Here is a 27,428-nt window from a genome sequence, read left to right as displayed (position 1 = left end):
AAGAATTTTCTTAATTTCGGAAGGGGAAGGGGATGAGACATTCGTATGATGGTATTTTATGCAAGTTGCTTTTTGATATATATCCTACCACATTTAAGAAATCATTAAACATACATTCTACCTGTGACTGATTATTTACAGCCTTTCCATTTAAATCAATAGTAATATTATCACTTCTTGTTTTACTGTATTCCACTTAGACTTCAGCCTGATACTGTAATTATTTATTTCTGACCCAGTGACCATGTTCCTTGATTTTTCAATAACTTTTCTTGGCAGTATCATTACTTGTTCTTGCCAACAGATAGATTTCACTTTTCCTTTCACAAGATACTTTAATCCCTCCATGAGCCATAGTTTTTTACATGACTGTTTAATGTCCTTCCTGATTATTTCAAGATATCTTTGAATAATGATATGAATTTATCATACAGTAGATTAAACTTTATGTTGGCATTTATTCATTACTAATTCATCCCAGGTCATCTCGTACACTATTCTTAAAGTGTTGGTCCTAGAGTCATTAATTATTCTGACTTCCACTGAGGAGAGTCTATATTGAAAATCACTGTCTTTTCCATCCTAACTGTACATCCTGATCAAAGGGAATATTTGTTACTGGATATACTGTTGTTTTCTTGCTTTGAGGTCATCAGAGAGAACATTATCATCAGTTCTACTGTCTTTACCACCCATGTTGGGAAGTTAATTACTGAGATCAAATTGTAGGATCCCAAATAAGGATTCCAGATAATTTTTCTTGCCGGAATCTGTTAGAAAATCTCCACTGAAATCACCACAGAGTATTAACTACTTGGTGCTGTCTGACAGATGGCATAGTAATATTTCAATGGAAGTAATCAGTTTTTGAAAATATAATGTAACTGGGTAGATATAAAATCTACTCATCAAATGGTAGCAGTAGAAAACACACATAAAGGTTTTGGAATTTGCAATTGCAGCCAATGGCTCCTCCTCCTGACAGAAAGGCTGAAGGTGTGAAGGAAGTGTGGTGAAGGAAAAGAACTGGTGAGGTTTAGAAAATGGGGACAGCACCCTTTGTCAAGGGACACTTACCAGATGGAATAGTCTAGTAAGGAATCCATATACTTCACAAACAGTTCAAAATTTTACAGTAAGGATCTGCGTACAGTAATGATTATAAGTCAACTATTTTTCAGTATTGATTAACAAGTGCACACTTCACACATCTTTCTGCCTAGCTCTACAAAATCTACATGTTTCAGTGTTTTAGTACATGAGTTCTGTCGTAATGCATATAACAACTCCACCTTTTTGCATATTAGCTCTACGCAAGTAAGATGTAAGAGCGTGTGAACTGTAGACAGTTTTGCTCCCCCTGCTTGCCAGACTGCCCAGTACTCCAAAAGGAGTGCAAAATTATGGAGTACAAGCCCTGGACAGGCTATCTTACTGCGAGGCTAAACTAAAATATGAACGACTAAACCCAGTTCCCATGCTATCTTCATATGCTGCCGCCACGACGGCATCACCATCAATGACGCCATTTCGCCCGTCCTCAAAGGTTTCTGCAGTGGGCCCTCAGGCCCGCCCATCTTCCTCCCCCGTCCAGTTGGTGGGGGGCACATCATCTTCTGTTGCTCCCAGATCTTCTACTTTGGGAGCATCATCCTCCAAGATGCCGGGGACATTGATCCCCTCCTCCCAGCTGGAGATGCAACAACCTCCTTTGGCTCCTCTTATGCAGAAGGCATCCCTTGGGATTCTACCTTCCTCAGTCCCCCTCAGTGGTCCAGTGGACACCAGCCTGTGGTTGAAAGAGCCACTGGCTGCTGGTCGATGGGCTTCAAGGTCTTCCTCTTTCCCTGAAGCTACTTCTGAGAAGCCCTCCCAGCAGGCCCCTAAGGAGCGGCGAGAGGGCAAAACTTCAGAGACGTAGTCCACTAAGAAACAGGAGCCTCCAGTGGCCCCTACACCAGCACTCCCCCACGGCTCTGCATCAGAGGACGAGGTGGAGATTCTGGCGTCCCCTAAGGACCTAGATCTTACCAACATCTCGTATGCAATGGTACCGGATGCCAACACTCAGCCAGTGGCGACAAGTGATGCTGAAGCCTAATTTGCCTCCTGGGTCACACCATACCACCCCAGACGACAGAAAGCATCAGTCTCCAGTGGAACTGCGGCGGTTTTTTCTCCCACCTGGCTGAGTTACGTCAGCTCTTAAGCAGTACACCTTCCTTTTGCTTTGTCCTTCAAGAGACCTCGTTTCCCATAATGCGCCCCCCCCCCCCCCTCCCTCCCTCCCCCCCCCCCCCTCCTCTTCGTGGCTACCGGAGGTACTTCAAAAACCATCCTGCCTGTGGTGAAGTATGTATTTTCGTGCTCACCTCTGTCTGTAGTAAACCTGTGCCGCTTCAAAAAACTTTAGAAGCTGTGGCCGTCAGGATGAGGACAACACAGGAAATTACCATTTGTAACATGTACCTCCCTCCAGATGGTGAAGCACTATCCCATGTTTTGACTGCACTCATTTCGCAACTCCCCCCACCTTTTCTGCTTCTGGGTGATTTTAACGCCCATAATGGTCTTGGCAAAGATATTGAGGACCTTCTACCTCACCTCGACCTTTGCCTCCTAGATATGGGTGCCCCCACACATTTCAGTATGGCACATGGCACATCTTTGACCATTGATCTCTTGGTTTGCAGTCCTGGCCTTCTCCCATCTATCCACTGGAGAGCACATGATGACTTGTGTGGTAGTGACTACTTTCCACTCTTTCCGTCCCTACTGCAGTGTCCCTCATCTCGACACTTGCCCAGGTGGGTTCTTCCTAAGGCTGACTGGAACACTTTCACATCCGCTACCAACATTGAGTATCCATCGCATACCACCATCGATGAAGTGATCCATGTCATCACTAATGCCATTGCTGCCACAGCTGAATCAGCAATCTCTCGTTTCTCTGGTTGCCCCCAGCGGAAGTCAGTGTCTTGGTGGTCACCAGAAATCGTTGCAGCCATTAGAGACCATAGACAGGCCCTCCAGCGTCATAAGCGCCACCCCTCCGTGGAGAACCTTATTGCCTTCAAACGGCTCCGAGCGTAGGTTTGCTGCCTCATCAAACGAAGGAAGCAGGCGTGTTGGGAACGCTATGTCTACACCATTGGAACAGGAACCTCCCCCTCCCAGGTTTGAATCAAGCTCCGCCGACTTTACAGCTATCTGAACCCAGCAGGTGTTCCCGGAATTTCCAAAAATGGAGCTGTATCTTCCGATTCAGACATAATTGCTGAGCATTATGCACGCATCTCTGCTTCAGAGAATTACCACCCCACCTTTTGCCTCCTCAGACAGAGGGTGGAGCGACAACCCCTCTCTTTTGCTCCACGCCACCCTGAATCTTATAATGCTCCCTTCAGTGAGTAGGAATTTCTCAGTGCCCTTGCCGACTGTCCTGACACATCCCCGACCCAGATCGCATCCATTCGCAAATGCTGAAAGATCTGTCAGCGGATTTCCAATGCCACCTCCTTGCTATCTTCAACCGTATTTGGAGTGATGGCCAATTCCCATCACAATGGCAGGAAAGTGTCATCATTCCAGTCCTAAAGCCTGGGTAGAACGCACTAGATGATGACAGCTATTGTTGCATCAGCCTCACCAACGTTCTGTGAAAGCAGCTTGAACGTATGGTGAGCTGGCGATTGCGTTGGCTTCTTGAGTCTTGGGGGGCCTTCGCAGGGCGGTTGTCGCCAAGGACGCTCAACGATTGACAACTTGGTGTACCTGGAGTCTGCCATTCCATCAGCCTTTTCCCAGCGACAACACCTTATTGCCGTCTTTTTCAATCTCACGAAGGCCTACGATATCACTTGGTGACACCACATCCTTGCTACTCTGCATGAGTAGGGTCTCTGGGGCCCACTCCCAATTTTTATACAAAACTTTGTCACACCGCACATTCAGAGTTCGTGTCGGTACTTCTGATAGTGCACCTCATACACAAGAGGATGGGGTCCCGTAGGGCTCTGTCCTGAGTGTTCCGCTCTTTTTAATTGCTATCAATGGTCTCACATTAACAGTAGGATCGTCAGTCTTTCCCCTCCTATATGCTGACGATTTTTGTGTTTCGTTCTGCTCCTTTTCTACTGTTGCGGCTGAACGCCGGCTGCAGGGAGCTATAAGGAAGGTGCAGTCGTGGACCCTCACTCACGGCTTTCAGGTTTTGGCTGCCAAAACTTGCGTGATGCACTTCTGTCATCGTCGTACTGTCCACCCCTATCCAGAACTTTACCTCAGTGACCAACTACTAGATGCAGTGGAGACTTACCGCTTTCTGGGACTGGTCTTTGACACTCGCTTAAGTTGGCTTCCCCGTCTTTGTCAGCTTAAGAACAAGTGCTGTCGGCACCTTAATCTTATTTGATGTCTGAGCCACACCAACTGCGGTGCTGATCAGCTGTACCAAGCCCTTGTAGAGTCCAGTGTTGATCACGGGAGTGTGGTGTATGGTTCAGCAGCCCCCCCCCCCCCCCCTCCCCCTGCACTGAGCTTACTAGACCCTATCCACCACTGTGCAGTTCGCCTCGCGACAGGAGTCTTCCGATCCATCCCCATGAACGGCCTCCTGGTGGAAGCTGGTGTTCCTCCATTGCAGCTCCGGCGGCAACAGTTGCTCGCAAATTATACCGCCCACATACGTAGTTTGACTCGCCACCCAAATTACTGTCATCTTTTCCCCAACACAGCACTCCATCTCCCACAGCAGTAACCCAGAACTGGGAATCCCTTCACTGTCCGTGTCCGGTCACTTCTTCATGAACTCGACGCTTTCCCTTGCCACCTTTCCTGCAGGCCCACTTCCGTGTACCCCCATGGTCCATACTTCGGCCACAGCTTCGGCTGGACCTACTGCAAAGCCCCAAAGGCTCACTTCCCCCTGAGGCCCTCCATTGGCATTTTACGAGGTGCATTCAAGTTCTAAGGCCTCCGATTTTTTTTCTCCGGACTGGAAAGAGATAGAAACATGCGCATTGTTTTAAAATGAGGCCGCGTTCATTGTCAATACGTCCCAGAGATGGCAGCACCGTACGGCAGATGGAATTTTACCGCCAGCGGCGAGAATGAGAACTGTTTTAAATACTTAAAATGGAGACGTTTTCCTTACTTGAACAGCGTGCAATCATTCGTTTTGTGAATTTGCATGGTGTGAAACCAATTGAAATTCATCGACAGTTGAAGGAGACGTGGTGATGGAGTTATGGATGTGTTCGTGGGTGCGACAGTTTAATGAAGGCAGAACATCATGTGACAACAAACCAAAACAACCTCGGGCTCGCACAAGCCGGTCTGACGACATGATCAAGAAAGTGGAGAGAATTGTTTTGGGGGATCGCCGAATGACTGTTGAACAGATCGCCTCCAGAGTTGGCATTTCTGTGGGTTCTGTGCACACAATCCTGCATGACGACCTGAAAATGCGAAAAGTGTCGTCCAGGTGGGTGCCACGAATGCTGACGGACGACCACATGGCTGCCCGTGTGGCATGTTGCCGAGCAATGTTGACACGCCACGACAGCATGAATGGGACTTTCTTTTCGTCTGTTGTGACAATGGATGAGACGTGGATGCCATTTTTCAATCCAGAAACAAAGCGCCAGTCAGCTCAATGGAAGCACACAGATTCACCGCCACCAAAAAAATTTCGGGTAACCGCCAGTGCTGAAAAAAATGATGGTGTCCATGTTCTGGGACAGCGAGGGCGTAATCCTTACCCATTGCGTTCCAAAGGGCACTACGGTAACAGGTGCATCCTACGAAAATGTTTTGAAGAACAAATTCCTTCCTGCACTGCAACAAAAACGTCCGGGAAGGGCTGTGCGTGTGCTGTTTCACCAAGACAACGCACTCGCACATCGAGCTAACGTTACGCAACAGTTTCTTCATGATAACAACTTTGAAGTGTTTCCTCATGCTCCCTACTCACCTGACCTGGCTCCTAGTGACTTTTGGCTTTGTCCAACAATGAAAGACACTCTCCATGGCCGCACATTCACCAGCCATGCTGCTATTGCCTCAGCGATTTTCCAGTGGTCAAAACAGACTCCTAAAGAAGCCTTCGCCGCTGCCATGGAATCATGGCGTCAGCATTGTGAAAAATGTGTACGTCTGCAGGGCGATTATGTCGAGAAGTTTTGCCAGTTTCATCAATTTCGGGTGAGTAGTTAATTAGAAAAGAAATCGGAGGCCTTAGAACTTGAATGCACCTCATATCTCCCTTCTTGGCGAGTTTGAGGGCTTAGAAATAATCCACACCAATGGATCACTGGTCGATGGTCTTGGTCGATACACTTACTCATGTTGGCCGTACTGAACAACATTCCTTGCTGGATGGCTGCAGCATTTTCACTGCAGAGTTGGCTGCCATCTATCGCGCTCTTGATCACATCCGCTCCTGCTCTGGCGAGTCCCTCATCATTTGTAGTGATTCCTTAAGCAGCCTACAAGCTCTCAACCAGTGTTTCCCTAGGCATCCTTTGGTACTGTTAATCCAGGAATCTCTTTATGCCCTCTGCACCAGTGGCTGCTCAGTGACCTACATTTGGACCCCAGGCTATGTTGGGATACCGGGCAATGAGCTTGCTGACTGCCTGTCTAAACAGGCCACCAGTAAACCATCCCTGGAGATTGAGGCTGTCTTCCACCGCAAAGTTTTTGCGATCTGGGATACTGAATGGTGCACCCTGAGTATAACAAATAAACTCCGTGCTATCGAGGATACGACGAATGTGTGGCAGTCATCCATGCGAGTCACTCGCAGGGAATCTGTTGTCCGTTGCCACCTATGCATTGGCAATACGTGGCTAGCACATGGTTACCTCCTCCATCGTGAGGACCCACCTCGGTGTCGCTGTGGCTCCATTCTGACTGTCATGCACATCTTGCTTGACTGCCCAATTTTAGCCACTCTGCAGTGGACTTTTAACCTTCCCAGCACCCTACCTTTGTTGTTGGGCAGCAATGCCTCAGTGGTAGATTTAGTTTTACATTTTATCAGTGAGGAATTTTTTTATTGTACCATCTAAGGGTGGGCATTTGGCCTTCACTCTGGGACCTCCACCCTCCCTCCATTTTAACTCTGTCAACCTTTCTTCACATTTGCTTCTCTTGGTGTTTGTCTTTTCCATTCATGTGTTCATCTCGCCTTGTCTTTTTGGGGTGGACATTTTAATGTGTTGCAGAGTGGCTGGCTCATCCTCTTTTATTTTTTTAAACAGCCAGTCCAAACCGTCTGCTCTATGGTTTTAATACCTTCTTCTACTTTTCCTTATGGTGTATATTTTCCCCATTTTTCCTCATGCTATTTGGTTTCTTTTTAGGTGTGGTTCCGCATTCCTTTTCACCCTTTTACTTTCCCAAATGTACTTTGGGAGTTGTTTTACCCTCAGACTTGTTTTTTGTCAGGAACAAGGGCTGATGACCCTGTAGTTTGGTCCCTTTATTCCTCAAACCAACCAAAAATTTAAAATTGTGTGCTTCACAAGACAAAAAAAGTAGTATACTATGACTATAATGTCAATGAGTCCATGTTGGAAACGTCCCAACTCGTACAAATAACTGGGTGTAACACTTTGTAGAGGTAAGGAATGGAATGATTACATTCAGTCAAGGGTAAAGTAAGTGGTAGACTTCAGTTTATTGGTAGAATACTGGGGAAGTGCAATCTGCCTACAAAGGCAACTGCTTACAACTCATTAGTGTGTCTGTTTCTAGAACATTGCTCAAGTGTGTAGGTCCTGTACCAAATAGGACTACCAGGATATATTAAATGTATACAGAGAAGGGCAGCATGTGTGGCCAAAGGATTGTATGATCTGTGGGAGAGTGTCACAGAGATACTGAAGGAACTGAAAGACTCTTGAAGATAGATGTAAGTCTGTTGACAAAGTTTCAAGAACTGGCTTTAAATGATGACTCTAGGAATATAGGTACTACAATCTCCTATGGGTCGCTCACATAGGAATCATGAGGATGAGATTAGAATAATTACTGCATGTGCAGAGGCATCCAAACAATCATTCTTCCCATGCTTCGTACATGAACGGAACAGGAAGTAACCCTAATAATTGGTAGACTAGGATTTACCATCTGCTATGCACCTCACGAAGGTTTGCAGAGGAGAAGACAAGCCAATGATGACTGAAAGATTTTTAAATAGTGTTCTGCCTGTAAGGGACACTTTGAGACAGTACCCCCATTTGCTTTTTGTCCACTAAGCACTGAGAACACTCTCTCATAGAATAAGTACAAACAACCAGAACAATACTACTTTTTCTTTAATTTTTGAAGTGTTTATTAGGTCATTAAAGCAAGTCATGATTATTGTCTTCTCTGTGTGAAGCAACTACCAGTTTTTTATACTGTTGATCAAAATTGCTTCTGCCACCCAATCTGTGACCCTTCATGCATGTGACCATCTTGGTTGCTTCTTGGTGTCAATTACTCCTCACCAGTCCTTGAATATGGTTTCTGGAGTCATTTTTTTTGTAGGGACCTAATCCTTCAAACCGACGAGGAACTCGTGGCCAATCTGGAAATTTCGGGCATTCATTTCATTTGGCATGTTCAGAAAGGCCATAAGGACTATCACATTTATATCGGTGCCTTTATTCTCGCATTTGAGGGGATTCCCTCCCAGAGGTGGTCAACATTGTGTGTTATCAGTGTGACGTGAAGTTGTACGTTCCACCACCCATGAGATGTTTTCAGTGTTTGTGTTTCAAACACGTCTTCCCCCTGTAGAGCAGACCCTCTATGGAGTGAATGTGGACACCCACTCCATGCGTTCTCCTTACATGTGTGTCAGTTGTGGATGGCCATCACTGTCCGTACTTGCTGGATTGCTCAGTTTATAAGAAGAAGAAGGGAAAAAAAAAAAGAATACTGGAGTGTAAGTCCCTCGATCATTTATCGTACCCTAAGATTCATAAGAAATATGACCATCTTCACCGTTTGTCCATGACATCTAACTTTGCCTTTGTTATGACATTCCCCCCTCCTCCCTCCTCCTTAGCCCTGTCCCACCCCTCATCCCCACCCCTCTTTCCCTCTTGACCTCCCCTGTGGTTCTCATACCCTGCCCTCTAGGTGGTGCTGTTCCTCCTATCCACCTGGAGAAGTGCCTCCTCCTGGGACCCCTCTCCCTGATGTGTCCCATACTGCAGGCCTACCACCACAAGTCAGTTGTGGGACCCACAATCTGTGCACTCTCTCTTAGTTACAGATCTCACTGAAGCCTGCTCTCCCTCTGGGCCATGCCCCCCTCAACTTACGAATGAGTAGTAGTAGTAGTAGTAGTAGTAGTAGTAGTAGTAGTTTAAGTCCAGGGACAGTGCCCCTCTCATGGCCACAGAGATTCAGACTCTCCCTCACAACCTGAGTCAGCCCTCTTGTTTATGGATGTCGCCCTGTCCTTCTTGGTGGATAATGACCCGGAGGCATGACTGGTTTCGACCTGTTCACCTCCCATTTGGACCCTCTTTCTGGACTTATTCAGTGGAATTGTAACAAGTACTCATCATCACCTTCTGGAGTTGTACTCCCTTACTTCCTTTTACTCTGCAGCTTGTGTCATTCTCCAGGAATTTCATTCCACTCACCACTAACCCTTTGTGGGTTCTATAGCTTCTACTGATACTGGGTGAACCATTTGAGGGGTGCTGGTGGAAGTGGTTGGTGTCTGGGTCCACTTGGAGTCTGCAGTCATGGTTTGCAATCTCTATCTCCCTCCTGACAGGCCATTTACACTTGCTGCCCTAATTCCCTCCTTTTGCAGCTACCCCTCCCTTCCTCCTTCTCCTTGGGGATTTTAATGTACATCACCTGTCGTGGGACAGTGCTCTTTCATCTAGTCGGAGTCTCTTGCCGACCACGATCTATACTTTCCTAGTGCTGGTTCCCCTACACATTTTGGTGCCACTTATGGTACTTTCTCTGCCATAGGTCTTTCACTCACTTCCCCTCCCCTTCTCCCTTTACCACACTGGTCACCATGAGATTATTTCTGCAATAGTGACTATTTCCCATTGATTCTCTCATTCCCTTCCCACCTCCCGATGTCTGGGCTATCCTGCTGGGCTTATCGTCATGCTAATTGGCCTCTATATACCTCCCAGGTCATATTTACCCCTTCTTTGTCAGATTGTATCTATGAAGTTGTCTCTGAATGTCTGATACACTTATTCGCGCCGCCAACATTGCCGTACACAGCTTTGACAGGCCCATTTCACCGAGTGCTGATCCCGTGGTGGAGCATGGCAATTGCCATAGCCATCCATGTTCACCATCTGGCCTTGCACTGCCTTAAGCAGCACCTGTCTTCTGCTTATTACCCTTAAGCATCTTTGCACCAGAGCCTGTTGCTTAATCAAACAGAGCAAGTGGGTATGTGGGAATGCTTTGTCTTCTCACTATGTTCTTCTGTCCTTTCCTGTGTTCTTCTGTCCCTTCATCTCAGGTGTGGGCATCACTCTGCACACTCAGAGGTTGCCAACAGCACGGGCAAGGCCCAAGATGGAAAACTACTATTGGCAACTGGCACAGATCCATCAGTTCTTGCAGAATATCATGCAACCCATTTTGCAACGGCATCAGCGTCAGCCTTCGTCAGGAAACTGTGGGCTTTATGCCTTGTCAGGTGGAATTCTGTAATGAACCTTTCAGTGAATGGGAACTTCTTCTGACCTTCTCCTCCTCCCACAATTCAGTCCCTGTCCCTGACTGCATCCATAATCAATTGCTTCAACACCTCAGTCCTCCACAGCAACCGTATCTCTTCCAGGTGTTTAATCTTATTTGGCTCCAAGGTGTTTTCCCCTCTCAATGGAGGGACAGTATTGTGGTTCCTGTCTTAAGCCTGGTAAGTATTCATTGTCCGTCAGTAGTTACTGGCCAATCAGTCTGACAAACGTCCTCTACAAGTTATTTGATCGGATGGTGGCTCATTGACTTAGATTGGTCCTTGAATCTCTGTTCCTTTTGTCTCATTAACAGTGCAGTATTCGGGAGGGACAGTCTTCGATCGATCATGTGCTTTGACCGGAACCCGCAGTTCGGTAGGCGTTTTCTCAACACCGCCATTTTGACGCAGTTTCCTTTGACCTTTGAAATGCCAGTGACATGGCTTGGCGCCATCATATCGTACTTATGCTTCATGAATGAGGTCTTTGGGGCTCCGTCCCAATTTTTATTCACCAGCTCCTGTTCCACCGGTCCTTCAGAGTTTGGGTTGGCAACATTCTCAGCTCTCCGCAGACACAGAATTTTGTTCCACAGGGCTCCGTATTAAGTTTCCATCTTTTTCTCATTGCTCTTAAAGGATTTGTATGTCGCCCCTGCTCCATATAAGGATAGTTTCTGTACCTGGGCTAGTTCCCACTCAATGGCCTCTGCAGAGCGGCATCTCCAGTGTGTCGTCTGGTGTGCTTCCATGCGGACACTCTCACAGGATTTTCGTTCTACTCCCTTAAATTACAGGTGATGGATTTCTGTCACCATTCTATGGTCCATCCTTATCCAGAGCTCTACCTCAACACCCAGTACCTGACTGTGGTCCTCTAGTTTCATTTCTTGGGTTTTCTTTTTTTGACAGCAAGCTTACTTGATTGCTCCACAGCCATCTTCTGAAGATTGGCTGTTTCTGTAAACTTTCTTACTTGCCCAGCCTCTTCTCCAACTTCATTGGGTCTTAGTTACATCCTGTCTGCACTGTGGTTGTCCACATTCTCTTTCGTGGACCTCGTACACCATTGTGGTATCCATTTGGCAACTGGTGCCTTTCGCACTAGCTGTGTCAATAGTCTTCTGGTTGACTGTGGGATCCCACCCTCTCCTTTAGGTTCAGTGGTCCCAGCTCCTGGTTTCTTTTGCCATTGCTATCCACTCTTTCTCTGCTCACTCCTCCTATTCTGTTAATTTTGCAGCTTCAGCACGTTGCCCGCCCTCAGGTGTAATTACCAGTTGGGCTCCACCTTGCCTCTCTCTGTTAAGATTTCCACCTTCCCTCTTTGTGTTGTTCCGCATGTTCTCTCCCAAATACCCCACTCTTGTCTAATTTCCATTGCTCCTTTGGTGTTCTCCTGTTTCTTCCTCGTGCTCTTACAGGAGTTTTGGGATGCTATTGTTTTTTACAGCAGTGGCGGTAAATCTGCACTCACGTGGTATATACCTTCACAGCTTCTGTTGGCACGGAAAACCATCTCTTGCCTGTTTACTGTGGAACTGATGGCCACCTATAACGTACTCTGTTATATTAAACGGTCCTCCCTCACCTGCATTTTGTTACATAAGGACTCAATGAGTGGGTTTCGCATTATCACCCAATGTTTTTCCCACTGCTGTTTGGTCTGTGCCGTCTGTGACCTCGCCGATCTTGACCATGTCGCTTGTTCAGTTGATGTTTTGGGTGCCTGGCGATGTGGGTATCACAGCCCTCAGGTAATGAGCTTGCCGATTGTCGAGCTAGGGAGGGGAGGGGCCTCAGTCACTTAACACCTCACCCCCTTCCCTCCATCTCCCCCTCCCCCCCCTCCCCTTCTCCGTGACCCCTCCAGGGTTCGATTTGTGGTTAAATGTCGAATTCCTTTTTGCTCATTTGTGGGCCAACTCTTGGGGCCCATCCCCCTGTGTAAAATAACTTCACGAGATCAAGGGGAATTCCACCACGTGGTGTTCTTCCCTCTACCTCTCCTGGGGGGAATCGACCATCTACTGCCATCTTCATTTTCGGTGTACCAGGTTGGTCCATGGTTTTTATTCCATAATGAGCTGCCTTTGCTTTGTAGTTGTGCGGCCTCCTCAAGCTGATCGATATTTTGCTGGACTGCCCCCACCTTTTGGCCCTTCATACTTAATATAACTTCCCACCTGTCTTTCCCTGGGTGTTAGTTGATGACCCTCATTTGGTTATGTCCCTTCTCAGTTTCCTTCACAAATGTCGATTGTCCTCCCAGATTTAAGTAACTGAATTTTATTCTGGAATTGGAGTCCCTCGATCAGCATTTGTGTTGGTGTGTGAAGCCTTCTGCCTTGCCTCCATACCAACATTCCCCTCTTTTCCCTACATTTTTTGAGGTATTTTGTGTGGTTTAGTTTCTCCTTTTCTTATGTCTTCTTCCCTTGGTGCTGTCTCCATCGCGTTGCGATCATGGTATAGTGTGAGAATGGAGGTGAGTTGGCTGTAACTGCAACTGCTGTGTTTGGATGCAGGCTGAGTTGGCATCCCTTCGCTCCCAGCTTCAGGCCGTGTTGGCTTCGGTCACACAGCTTGAGGCTGTTGCCAGTGGGCATCACTGTGGGCGTCCGGCTGGGGGTTTGTCAGGGACGGCCAGCTCGTCCCACGCATCCCCCGATCGGACTACGACTGTGGCTGCCCGGGATACTGCCCACTTTGAGGCTGATCCCTCACCTGTGGTAGAGTGGGAGGTCGTCTCGAGGTGTGGCAGGGGGCAAAAGACATTCCGGAGGGCTGAACGGAAGGCCTCTCCAGTTTGTCTGACGAACCTGTTTCAGGCTCTGTCTCTGGCTGATACTGATCTTCGGCCGGAGATGGCTGCTTGTCCTGTTCCAGAGGTTGCCCCTCAGTCTGCAAGATCCGGGCAGTCGCAGAGGGTGGGCTTGCTGGTAGTTTGGAGCTCCAACGTCAGGCGCGTAATGGGGCCCCTTAGGGATATGGCAGCAAGAGAGGGGAAGAAAACCAATGTGCACTCCGTGTGCATACCGGGGGGAGTCATTCCAGATGTGGAAAGGGTCCTTCCGGATGCCATGAAGGGTACAGGGTGCACCCATCTGCAGGTGGTCGTTCATGTTGGCACCAATGATGTGTGTCGCTATGGATCGGAGGAAATCCTCTCTGGCTTCCGGCGGCTATCTGATTTGGTGAAGACTGCCAGTCTCGCTAGCAGGATGAAAGCAGAGCTCACCATGTGCAGCATCGTCGACAGGACTGACTGCGGATCTTTGGTACACAGCCGAGTGGAGGGTCTGAATCTGAGGCTGAGACGGTTCTGCGACCTTGTGGGCTGCAGATTACTCGACTTGCGCCATAGGGTGGTGGGGTTTCGGGTTCCGCTGGATAGGTCAGGAGTCCACTACATGCAGCAAGCAGCTACACGGGTAGCAGGGGTTGTGTGGTGTGGACTGGGCGTTTTTTTAGGTTAGATGGCCTCGGGAAAGTACAGAAAGGGCAACAGCCTCAAAGGGTGCGGGGAAAAGTCAGGACATGCGGGGACCAAGCAGCAATCGGTATTGTAATTGTAAACTGTCAAAGCTGCGTTGGTAAAGTACCAGAACTTCAAGCGCTGATAGAAAGCGCTGAAGCTGAAATCGTTATAGGTACGGAAAGCTGGCTGAAGCCAGAGATAAATTCTGCCGAAATTTTTACAAAGGCACAGACAGTAGAAAGGATAGATTGCATGCAACCGGTGGTGGCGTGTTTGTCGCTGTTAGTAGTAGTTTATCCTGTAGTGACGTAGAAGTGGATAATTCCTGTGAAATATTATGGGTGGAGGTTACACTCAACAACCGAGCTAGGTTAATAATTGGCTCCTTTTACCGACCTCCCGACTCAGCAGCATTAGTGGCAGAAAAACTGAGAGAAAATTTGGAATACATTTCACATAAATTTTCTCAGCATATTGTAGTCTTAGGTGGAGATTTCATTTTACCAAATATAGACTGGGACACTCAGATGTTTAGGACGGGTGGTAGGGATAGAGCATCGAGTGACATTATACTGAGTGCACTATCCGAAAATTACCTCGAGCAATTAAACAGAGAACTGACTCGCGGAGATAACATCTTGGACCTACTGGTAACAAACAGACCCGAACTTTTCGACTCTGTAAGTGCAGAACAGGGAATCAGTGATCATAAGGCCGTTGCAGCATCCCTGAATATGGAAGTTAATAGGAATATAATAAAAGGGAGGAAGGTTTATCTGTTTAGCAAGAGTAATAGAAGGCAGATTTCAGACAACCTAACAGATCAAAATGAAAATTTCTGTTCCGACACTGACAATGTTGAGTGTTTATGGAAAAAGTTTAAGGCAATTGTAAAATGCGTTTTAGACAGGTACATGCCGAGTAAAACTGTGAGGGACGGGAAAAACCCACCATGGTTCAACAACAAAGTTAGGAAACTACTGTGAAAGCAAAGAGAGCTTCACTCCAAGTTTAAACGCAGCCAAAACCTCTCAGACAAACAGAACCTAAACGATGTCAAAGTTAGCGTAAGGAGGGCTATGCGTGAAGCGTTCAGTGAATTCAAAAGTAAAATTCTATGTACCGACTTGACAGAAAATCCTAGGAAGTTCTGGTCTTACGTTAAATCAGTAAGTGGCTCGAAACAGCATATCCAGACACTCCGGGATGATGATGGCATTGAAACAGAGGATGACACGCGTAAAGCTGAAATACTACACACCTTTTTCCAAAGCTGTTTCACAGAGGAAGACCGCACTGCAGTTCGTTCTCGAAATCCTCGCACAAACGAAAAAATGGCTGACATCGAAATAAGTGTCCAAGGAATAGAAAAGCAACTGGAATCACTCAACAGAGGAAAGTCCACTGGACCTGACGGGATACCAATTTGATTCTACACAGAGTACGTGAAAGAACTTGCCCCCCTTCTAACAGCCGTGTATCGCAAGTCTCTAGAGGAACGGAAGGTTCCAAGTGATTGGAGAAGAGCACAGGTAGTCCCAGTCTTCAAGAAGGGTTGTCGAGCAGATGCAAGAAGGGTTGTCGAGCAGATGCGCAAAACTATAGACCTATATCTCTGATGTCGATCTGTTGTAGAATTTTAGAACATGTTTTTTGTTCGAGTATCATGTTGTTTTTGGAAACCCAGAATCTACTCTGTAGGAATCAACATGAATTCCGCAAACAGCGATCGTGTGGGACCCAACTCGCTTTATTTGTTCATGAGACCCAGAAAATATTAGATACAGGCTCCCAGGTAGATGCTATTTTCCTTGACTTCCGGAAGGCATTCGATACAGTTCCGCACTGTCGCCTGATAAACAAAGTAAGAGCCTACCGAATATCAGACCAGCTGTGTGGCTGGATTGAAGAGTTTTTAACAAACAGAACACAGCATGTTGTTATCAATGGAGAGACGTCTACAGACGTTGAAGTAACCTCTGGCGTGCCACAGGGGAGTGTTATGGGACCATTGCTTTTCACAATATATATATAAATGACCTAGTAGATAGTGTCGGAAGTTCCATGCGGCTTTTCGCGGATGATGCTGTAGTATACAGAGAAGTTGAAGCATTAGAAAATTGTAGCGAAATGCAGGAAGATCTGCAGCAGATAGGCACTTGGTGCAGCAAGTGACAACTGACCCTTAACATAGACAAATGTAATGTCTTGCGAATACATAGAAAGAAGGCTCCTTTATTGTATGATTATATGATAGCGGAACAAACACTGGTAGCAGTTACTTCTGTAAGATATGTGGGAGTATGCGTGCGGAACGATTTGAAGTGGAATTATCATATAAAATTAATTGTTGGTAAGGCGGGTACCAGGTTGAGATTCATTGGGAGAGTCCTTAGAAAATGTAGTCCATCAACAAAGGAGGTGGCTTACAAAACACTCGATCGACCTATACTTGAGTATTGCTCATCAGTGTGGGATCCGTACCAGATCGGGTTGACAGAGGAGATAGAGAAGATCCGAAGAAGAACGGCGTGTTTCGTCACAGGGTTATTTGGTAAGCGTGATAGCGTTACAGAGATGTTTAGCAAACTCAAGTGGCAGACTCTGCAAGAGAGGCGCTGTGCATCGCGGTGTAGCTTGTTTGCCAGGTTTCGAGAGGGTGCGTTTCTGGATGAGGCATCGAATATATTGCTTGTCCCTGCTTAGACCTCCCGAGGAGATCACGAATGTAAAATTAGAGAGATTCGAGCGCACACGGAGGCTTTCAGACAGTCGTTCTTCCCCCGAACCATACGCGACTGGAACAGAAAAGGGAGGTAATGACAGTTGCACGTGAAGTGCCCTCCGCCACATACCGTTGGGTGGCTTGCGGAGTATAGATGTAGGTGTAATGCCCCATTATGCATAGCACCTTTGCCCCCCCCCCCCCTCCCCCCCCCCTCTATCGTTTTCTTTACTCTTCCTGCACTTCTGTGGCACTCCTTTTGTCTCTTTGTGAGCCTGTTTTCCTTTCCCATCAATTAGACTGAGCTGTTTGTGTTGTTCCTCCCTTAGTTTCTGTCACCTTAGATCATGGGGCGAATGACATCACTGTTTGCCCCCCCCCCCCCCCCCCCTCCCCCGCCGCCTCCCAAAAAAGGTCAACCAACCAACTAGTATTTTATATATGAAAAATGGTTACTATTTATGTAGAGAGTACAAAATATTATTTTGATTTCATTATTGCTTTTTTTTTTTTTAGGTGGCTGGAAGCTATGTTGCAGGAGCCATTACCATCACCTACATTGCTAGAGGAGGGTTTACGGAATGGAGTTTACTTAGCTAAGTTGGGTAATGTTTTAGCACCAAAGGTAGTCCCCAAGAACAAAATATATGATGCAGAGCAAAGGCGTTACAAATTAGCTGGATTGCAGTTTCGCCATACTGACAATATTAACTATTGGCTCAAATCCCTTGAATTTTTGGAACTACCAAAGGTCAGTATCTGTGATATATATGTATGTAAAATAATTTATTGTTCCAGTTTTACACTGTAACTGTGGTGAGAAACTGATATGTTGTGCATACAATCAGATGTGCAAAATATGGTTTGGTATGAAATGTCTTGCGCTCACTATGGGGACACTGTTGGAATTCTATGTTAAAGTCTCGATAAATTTTTAGTGCATTGCTTTCTTGATAACTCATTATCACACATATCTAATTAGTCAGGTTCTACAATAAAATACTCTTGGTTTACAAACTGTGTCCCTTCGAATAGGACACTAGAGCTTTTGATAGCTGTCTCCACCATCATCATCAGGAGTTAAAATCACTGACTGCTGAAGCTGGTCCAGTGTTCCACATATATAGGTGTGACACAGCATCTGGAAGCTTCCAGAAAGGGCAGAAGTAATGCACATGTAAAAGGCAAGTTGAGCTGCTCGTAGCAACACCGTCCCGGCCCTGGACTGAGTGACATCAGGTGGTGCAAGGTGGTGGTAACACATTTGAAACTGCCCTCTTGCCTCCCCACGAGTGTCTGTAATCTGTCTTTGCTCTCACTTAATATCAAAAGCCCGCTCCAGTGCCATTCCAAGCATGTGCCTCTGCTCTCTGTTAAAGTTGTTGCTGTTTAATTTTGTCTGTCTCCTTTATAACAAAATTCCAGTATGGTGGAGCATGAGCGAAGATTCTTGTCTTACGACCATTTTCTAGACAAAATACAGCCGTAGCTGACTTTTCCAGTTCCCTTTGTTTAATATGTTGTGAATGCTCTGCACGAAGTTCAGCAACACTGTGAATAGTTTGTCCTATATAAATGTTACTGCAGTTACAAGGGAGACTGGTCTCAGTCCATGTCTATGCAACACACTCCTATCTTATTGTTGCTCCACAGCATGGAAGAATTGCACCCATCTTGGCCTCTTCCACCAATTCAAGAGATACCTTTCATCAGTGGCACGTGAAAACTTTTGCAGTCTCTTCTGTCCTGTAACCATTTTTCTTGAACACACTTCTCAAATGCTGAAATTCAGACTGTAGATGGTCATCATTGAAAATATTGTTTTCCCTGTTTACTAATGTGTTCAGGCAGGTCTCTTGTTTGATGAAAGTTATTGCTCTTCAAGTACCAATCAGTGTGTGTATATTGCAGTCGGATAAGGAGCTAAGCGCCAAATTAGAGCGACGGGGTGTCCACTTCATCTGGCACGTGCATAGGGAACCCAAAGAAAACAGGGTTGCTACTAGTGCTTTCATCTTGGCTTTTGAGTGTGACTCGTTGCGTGAAAAGATCGAGGTGATGGTTTATCGTTGTGACATGAAACCATACGTCCCTCAACCTATGCGGTGCTTCAAGTGCTGGAGCTTTGGCCACATGCCATCTCGCTGTACCTCCAGCACCACATGCAGGGATTGCAGTCCTCCTCTGCACCCGGGTGACCTATGTGTGCCTCCTCCCACTTGTGTCAACTGTGGGAAGCACCACTCCCCCTGCTCACCTGAGTGCCTTGTTCTCCATAATAAGCGACAAATCATGGAAATAAAAACCCTGGACAGGCTCACCTATCAGAATGCGAAGAGGAGATATGAACGGCTTCATCATGTGCAGATGACTACCTCATATGCAACGACTGCGGCTTCATTGCCCATGGTGGCGATGCCTGTCCCTCCAGTGGGCCCTCAGGACCACCCTGGCTCTTCTCCTGTGTCTGTGATGGGGGACACTGCTTCTTCTGGTGCTCCCAAGGTACTTCCTTTGGGAGACCAACTCCCCAAATTGACGGGAATATTGGGGACCACCCCTTCCCCCCCCCTTCCCGCCTCCGTCGGAGATATACCAGTCTCCTCCGGCTTCTCGCGCACTGAAAGGATCCCTTGGAAGTCAACCTTCTAAGGCATCCTCCAGCGCGACAGCTGACATCAGTCAGTGGCTCAAGGTTCTGGGAGCAGCAGATCGCAGAGCTTCCCGCTCTTTGTCCGTCCCTGGCCCCCTTTCTGAGACTCCCTCCCAGGTTGCTCCTAAGTAGCAGTGGGAGGAGGAGAGGAAGAAGAAGAAGAAGAAGAAGAAGAAGAAGAAGAAGAAGAAGAAGCTGGCTACGAAAGCAGAGGTTCAGGTCGCCTCTGTGCCACCTGCTACTACCAGCTCTACACCTGAGAATGATTTGCAGATTTTGGCGTCCTCCGATGACCTCAATCTCGCCTCCTCTTCAGACGAAAAGGTCCTCGATTCAGGCTCTCCTTCGGTGGTAGTAGATGACCCAGCAGCGTAATCTGCCTCCTCGGTACCTTCACGCCTATTTCGGCCGTGGAAAATGTCACTCCAGTGGAGTTGCAGCAGTTTTTTCCATTACCTTGCTGAGCTCCATCAACTTCTCAGCCTTCACCCTTTCTTTTGCATTGCTCTCCAGGAAACTTGGTTTCCGGTGTTGCGAATCCCTGCCCTCAGTGGCTATTGGGGTCACTGTTAGGTTGTGGACACCACAGGCTGCTACCGTCTGCAGTATCTATCTTCCACCGGATGTTGGTGTCCAACATCATATATTGGCTGTGCTGATAGCCCAACTGCTACTATGTTTTCTGTTACTGAGTGACTTATAGCCCATAACCCTTTGTGGGGTGGATTGGTGGCAACAGGCCGCGGTACTGTCATTGAGCAAGTGTTGGCACAGCTCGACCTTTCTCTTTTAAATGATGGCGCCTCCACACATTTCAGTATGGCACATTGCATGTACTCAGCCATCGACCTTTCGGTCTGCAGCCCTGGCCTTCTAATGTTTGTCCAATGGAGTGTACATGATGACTTGTGCAGTAGTGACCATTTTCCGATCTTTCTGTCACTGCCCCAGCATCACTCACCTGGGTGCCCCCCCAGATGGGCTTTGAATAAGGCTGACTAGGACTCGTTCGCCTCCATTGTCACTATTGAGCCTCCACCATTGGCACCCGTACCTCTCCATCGCAGGTTTGGGCCAAGATTAGGTGACTCTATGGCTATTGGACCCCCATCGGCCTACCTGCACTTTCCCTGAATGGAGCAGTGTGTACTGACTTCGAAACGATTGCAGAACTCTTAGCAGAGCATTATGCTCAGAGTTCTGCTTGTACGAATTACCCTCTGGCCTTCTGCTCCCTGAAAGAGCGGTTGGAACTTCAGAGCCTTTCATTCCATATGTGCCATCCCAAATCATATAATGCTCCATTCAGTGAGTGGGAATTCCAAAATACCCTAGCCGCTTGCCCTGATACGGCTCCCAGGCCGGATCGCATCCACTATCAGATGCTCAAACATCTCTCGGTGAACTGCCAGCAACACCACCTCGACCTTTTCAACCATATCTGGGTTGAGGGTGAGTTCCTGTCTCAATGGCGGGAAAGCATTATCATCCCAATGTTGAAGCCTGGCAAGAACCCACTGGAGGTGGACAGCTACCACCGCATTAGCATCATCAATGTTCTGTACAAGTTGCTTGAATGCATGTTGAGCCGGAGGTTGAGTTGGCTACTTGAGTCTCGGGGTCTTCTGGATCTGTCTCAGGGTAGGTTCCGTAAGGGCCGCTCTGCCACTGATAGTCTGGTCTGCCTAGAGTCTACCATCCGTACGGCATTTTCCTGCCATCAGCACCTGGTTGCTGTCTTTTTTGACATGCGGAAGGCATACGATCCAACATAGCGACATCACATCCTCACTACACTTCATGGGTGGGGTCTTCGGGGCCTGCTTCCAATTTTTATTCAACATTTTCTGTTGCTTTGTTCCTTCCGCTTGCAAGTTGGTCCCTCCCATAGTTCCTCCCGAGTCCAGGAGAATGGGGTCCCGCAAGGCTCTGTCTTGAGTGTCTGCCTCTTTTTAGTTGCTGTCAATGGGCTAGCTGCAGCTGTGGGAACGTCCATATTGGTTTCTTTGTATGCTGATGACTTTTGCCTGTACTATAGCTCCACTGGCATTGCAGTTACTGAACGGCAGCTACAGGGCGCTATCGGCAGGGCGCAGTCTTGGGCCGTCATACATAGCTTCCAGTTCTCGGCCACCAAGACCTGTGTCATGCATTTCTGCCAGTGTTGCACTGTTCAACCTGAGCCACAGCTTTACCTTGACTGTGAACCTCTTGCCGTGGTGGAGATGCATCAGTTTTTGGGCTTGCTTTTTGATGCCCGGTTGAGTTAGCTCCCTCGTATTCGGCAGCTTAAACAAATGTGATGGTGCCATCTGAACACTCTTCGTTGCTTGTCACACCAGCTGAGGCGCTGAACAGTCTACCCATTTATGACTGTATCAGGCGTTGATTCAGTCCCATATCGATTATGGGAGCCTGGCTTAAGGTTTGGCATTGCCTTCTGCATTGTGGTTGCTTGACCCCCATACTTCAATGCGGGATCCAACTCGTAACTGGAGCTTTCCGCACAAGCCCTGTAAATAGCATACTTGTGGAGGCTGGTGTCTGTCCATTGCGGATCTCGACTACTGGCCACTTACGCTGCACATGTTTGTAGCTTACTCGGGTATCCAAACTACAGTCTCCTGTTCCCCAACTCGGTCGTCCGTCTTCCAGAATGACGGCCCCAGTCAGGGTGTACGATCGTGGTTCGCGTCCGGGCTCTTCTCTCTGGGCTTGAGTTTTTCCATCCCCCCACCTCTTTTCCAGGCCCATATATGTATACCCCTGTGGTGTGTGCCCCACCCATGCCTTCGGCTGGGTTTGGCACAAGGCCCAAAGGACTCAGTCCTTCTTGAGGCCCTCTGTTGCCGCTTTCTTTCCATCCTTGCCATGTTTCATGGCTCTGACGTAGTCTATACTGATAGTTTGATGGTTGCTGGTCGAGTTAGTTATGCTATTACTCTTGTGGATCATTCTGAACAATGCTCATTGCCGGCTGGCTGCAGTGTTTTCACTGCAGAGCTGGTCGCCATCTCTCGCGCCCTAGAGTATATCCGCTCCTACTCAGGTGAGTCCTTCATCATCTGTAGTGACTCCCTGAGCGGTTTACGAGCTATCGACCAGTGTTTTCCTCGCTCTCATCTGATGATGACTATCTAGGAGTCCCACGATACTCTTGCCCGTTGCGGCCGTTCCATGGTCTTTGTGTGGACCCTGGGCCATGTCGGCATCCCAGGTAATGAACGGGTTGATGGGCTGGTCAAACAGGCTGTCAATGTATCAGCCGTGGAGATTGGCCTTTTGGAGTGTGATCTCCAGTCAGTTTTGCGGTAGAAGGTCCTTCGTACCTGGAGTGATGAATGGCGCACCCAGCCTTCACCCAACAAACTTCGGGTCATCAAGGAGACTACCGGTGTGTGGCACTCCTCTTGTGGGCCTCTTGCAAGGACTCCATTGCACTCTGCTGGCTACACATTGGCCACCCTGGCTGACACACAGTTATCTATTGCGCTGCGAGGACCCACCTCTCTGTCGCTGTGGTTCTGCGTTGACAGTGGTCCGCATTTTGTTGGACTGTCCGCTTTTAACTGTGCTCAGTCAGACATTTGCACTGCCTGGTATGCTCCCTGCACTTTTAACAGATGACGCTGCAATGGCAGGCTTAGTTTTGAGTTTTATTCACACAAGGGGCTTTTATCACTTGATCTGAGGGTTTGTGTCTTTTTTGTGTTGAGTCTGGCCTTTGGCCTACGGTTTTAGCTTGGGGATTTTAGTGTCTCTCTTAGTGGTTGGCTTTTCCTTTTTTTGTTACCATGGTTGGCCAACCACTGTGTGTTTTTTTAATTCCTCCTTTGTGATCTTTGTCTGTATCTTTCTTGTTCTGTGTCGTCCCTTGTCATCTGCGTTGCTTGTATTTTCTTCTGTGTAGGTGTGTTTGGTTTTGGAAAAAGGGACTGATGGCCCTTGTAGTCTGGTTCCTTCAACCCCACAAAGCAACTAACCAACCAACCAGCTATCTTTACCAGGCCACCACCTACATCATATTCTCCGTCCATATCAAGACTTTTCCCTGCTCCACCCACTATTACTTCCTTATCTTCCTATGTAAAATTCCTACATAACTCCCCTATGATGAGCCAACCCTGCACTAGGCTTCACAATGGTGGTGACGTGAGACTCACTCCCCAACACTTCCTGCAACTGCTGGCCCACAGCTCTACTGTGTGAACTACCTAGCAACAGAACCTTCTTCTTTCCGTTAGACATTGCAACTGACCTAGGCCTCCTAACTGTTGAGGACTGCTGCATGTTTCCTACACCAACAACTACAAGAGGCTCCTCTCCACTCAACTCTGACAGTTGGTCAAATCTACTGCATATACGCAAAGTACAACTGTGTCCTCCTCCTAGCTGTCTTCCTGCCACTTGCCAGTTCACATTCCTCAGCACCCTTTACCCTCCTCAGCCTATCTAGTTTCTCCTTTGAATATTGTAACTGCCCCTGAAGGGCACAGGTCTTACGCTCCTGCTCTTCTGTCAACTTATTTCTACTATAGATTCTGCATTCCCAGGAGAGGATCTCGTTAGAATGCCCACTTGCTTCTCCACATCATTCCCCCCAATGAAAATACTTTGAACAAATCCCACACCGTAACCCACTACTCACAAACATACAACACAGCCCACACTTCTTATTCATGGTAAAATTTTACAGTTACTGAAAAAAAACTAAATGTCTGCATTGCCTAAGTTCAGTTACACTGGTAGAAGTCTTTATAGAACTAACAATAGTGGTCTCGAAATTTTCTCTGTACTAAGATAGCAACTACTTTTCTTAATACTACTAAACTATAACTAATACCAATACCAAGAAAAATCACAAAATGTTTAGCTAAAACCAAAAAGTCAAGTGGCCAATGGAACCCTCAACAAAGTTAAAACAGTGAATGAAAATTTTACTGAAATATTTCACTAGAAACAATGAGAAACATCAGCTGAAAACTAAAGCACGAAATTTACTAAACCACTTCAACGCACAGAAAACTAAAACAACACAGCGAGTGAATTTTTCCAAAGGTTTATTAAATCTTTATTTTGCCACAAAGAGTACCAAGCACCGTTGAAAACTGTTAAATTTAATAACTGTATAACAGTGCGCAAATAACTTTGGCAGTACTGAGCTTTATAACCGCTACAGCTGCAGCCGCATGGCTCGAAATGTAAACACCCTACTGAGGCTTGAGGCTGAGATCAATGAATGTGATCTTAGTCATATGTTAGTAACTATATTTACATGTAAATTTTCTCTTTCTGCACTCATTTTATTCCTTGATGTTGTGGTTGTGGTATGGAGTGCCACCATCTGCAGGAAAGCGTTATGATAATGGAAGGTTACATTTGCTACCCACTAGCTACAAAATGATGCAACCATTTATTTTCAAAATCTTTTTTTGTTTAACAGTCCTCATAACATTTTCAACATATCTATTAAACATTGACATCTAAGCTCTTAATAAAGAAAATCATCGACAGACAGATTGTTAATATCCCAAAGTCAAGAATTAATTAATTAATTCCATACATTTTTTTTGTTTTTTTTTTGTTTTTCTTTTCAGAACAACAGCCATTGTCATCCTGACTTCTCCTTCTTCAGTGTCCATGGCACCCCAAGTCGTGACGTTATAGTGCAAATGGCTCCTTCCTCACCAGTAAAACACTCGCCCTCCTTCGTGTCTTGTGGCTGTACTGTGCTTACATTTGCGCTTTGTATCTGCACATAAATAAAAAATACATGTACAGTATACAGTCTTTCCTCTGTCACTGTCTCCATAAATTAAGGTTTCTACTTGACCATCTTCCATCGGCACAGTAGAAAGGAAATGGGGAATGTTGCTACCTTGAATAGCAACATGTACCACCACAGAGATTGGATGCCAATAATGCTGGCAGATGTTTTGCTAGTGTGTCGATGGGCAAACTGATTACACTCTGAGGTCCACAGTTAGCTCAAAGGGTGTGGCCTAAGTTTGCTATGACTGAATTGAAGTGGGACAGTTCTTTTTCATTGTGCTAGAGTGGGACAACTCCTCAGCTGGGGGACCAAACTGTAAGGTCACTAACATGAACTTTTATAGTCTCAATCTCTTCCTCTGTAGTGTGTCAGCCTAATGTCCCATTGCTGAAAATCTTATTGAGTATTTGGTGATAAATGCTCAAGAAATGTACACAACACCCCAATTTATGTTGCATTTTGTCACACTTTTATTTGCCCCAATGTTCCTGTTGTTGGGATGACCAATTGTTGAGCTTTGTGTTGTTTATGCATTAGTAGGATCAGTGCAAATAACCAAGAGTGCAGTGGCAGAGTTACTCACATAGATTGTACAGTCATTGAAGGAAAGGTTAATAAAACAGTATCCAAATCAAACAATGAAAAATCCAGGATGGTATGTAACAATATTATGAAAAGGAAAACTGCTGCTCACCATATAGCGAAGGTGCTGAGTCGCAGATAGGTGCAACAAAAAGACTGTCACAAATAAAGCTTTTGGCCAGTAAGGCCTTCGTGACACACGTGCGACTCTCTCTCTCTCTCTCTCTCTCTCTCTCTCTCTCACACACACACACACACACACACACACACACACACACACACACACACACACACACACACGACTGCAGTCTCGGGCAACTAGCCTCAGGATGGATTGTACATCAGTTTGTATTACAGGGATTTTCTCTTGATGGCAGATGCTGTATGTTGATGTGTCATACAGCTGGTGTAGACCCTCATTTATATACTTCTGTCAGTCAAGTAACACAGTGGTAGATTCCATGCCTGCAGCGAGGATAATGATGGAGTTATCAGGTTTTAGGGAATAAAGAGATTGGAGTTCCTGCAGAGGACAGGTTGTAGGGACCTGAGGAAGGGCTGTCAAATAATGTTGGATGTTAGAAATTCTTGGAGGACTTGTAAGGGATGATTTTAAAGTAGTGATGGTGGATCAATTTGGTTTCGTGGTCTGAACTGTTCAAGGGAAGGTTCAATGTCAGGTTTGCTGTTGGCAAGTTTTGGGATTATGTTGCAAATTGGTACTTCCAGTTAACATTAGTGTGAAGGAAAGTAGATCCTTCACCAAAGCAGCATGATTAAGTGCAGATTTAGGGCTGAAAGTGAGAGCCTTGCATAATACAGATAATTCAGGAAGGGTGAGAGGGTTTGATGAGAAGTTGAGAACACTATGCTGTTCTGACTGGTTTGTATGATCATCAGTTATCATTACTTTGGGAAGCAAGGATGAAGACTGCGGGATGTTAAGAAGGTTGGCCAAGCTTGATTTGTTGGAGGGGAATGGTGTGATTGTTTTGAGAGCTGGATGAGAACAGAAAGGGAAATGCTACAGTAGTTATAGCTTTTTGAAGTGAAGTGTGACCTGTTGTTCCAGTTTGAAGTTTTCTTGGTGGACGATAGCATCCATGGAAAGATGAGGGGCAGATAATACTGCAGTATTTTATAGGAGAGAAGTCTTGTTGAGCGGAAATTGGCAGATATGGCATATAGGTCACAGATTAGCCATGTAAGTGCAATAGATTGCTGTATTTAAAACTGGAAAATGGACTGTAGAGTTGGAGTACAGCCAGAGAAAGGGATTTCAGTGTTAAGCCTTTGGGGGTAACATCCAAGGACAAGCAACTTTCAAGAAACAGAATGTGGGCTCTTAGTTTTGATCATCCAAAAGCATGTTTCTGAAAGGACCGAATGTAATATGTGATGGGATCCATCCTGGCAAGAGAGGAGGGTCTGGAGTGTTAGAGATGGAGTGAGTGGCAAATGAAGCTGAGAAGCAGGGTGGGGGAGAGA

The 27,428-nt window shown here is 46.5% G+C and overlaps 1 protein-coding gene across 1 annotated transcript in view; it reads left to right on the top strand.

The window, feature by feature from the left end:
* Positions 1–27,428, top strand: part of LOC124712908 (ras GTPase-activating-like protein IQGAP1) — a 346,898-nt gene that overhangs the window by 20,692 nt on the left and 298,778 nt on the right. Inside the window, exon 3 of the mRNA XM_047242907.1 lies at positions 17,449–17,683. Within this exon, the coding sequence (XP_047098863.1) occupies positions 17,449–17,683 (235 nt within the window). The remainder of the gene's footprint in view (positions 1–17,448; positions 17,684–27,428) is intronic.

The sequence above is a fragment of the Schistocerca piceifrons genome, chromosome 1 (assembly GCF_021461385.2).
Source record: "Schistocerca piceifrons isolate TAMUIC-IGC-003096 chromosome 1, iqSchPice1.1, whole genome shotgun sequence".
NCBI classification, from domain to species: domain Eukaryota; kingdom Metazoa; phylum Arthropoda; class Insecta; order Orthoptera; family Acrididae; genus Schistocerca; species Schistocerca piceifrons.
Note: the sequence above shows the minus strand (reverse complement) of the source record. Positions and strands in the feature narration are given on the sequence as shown.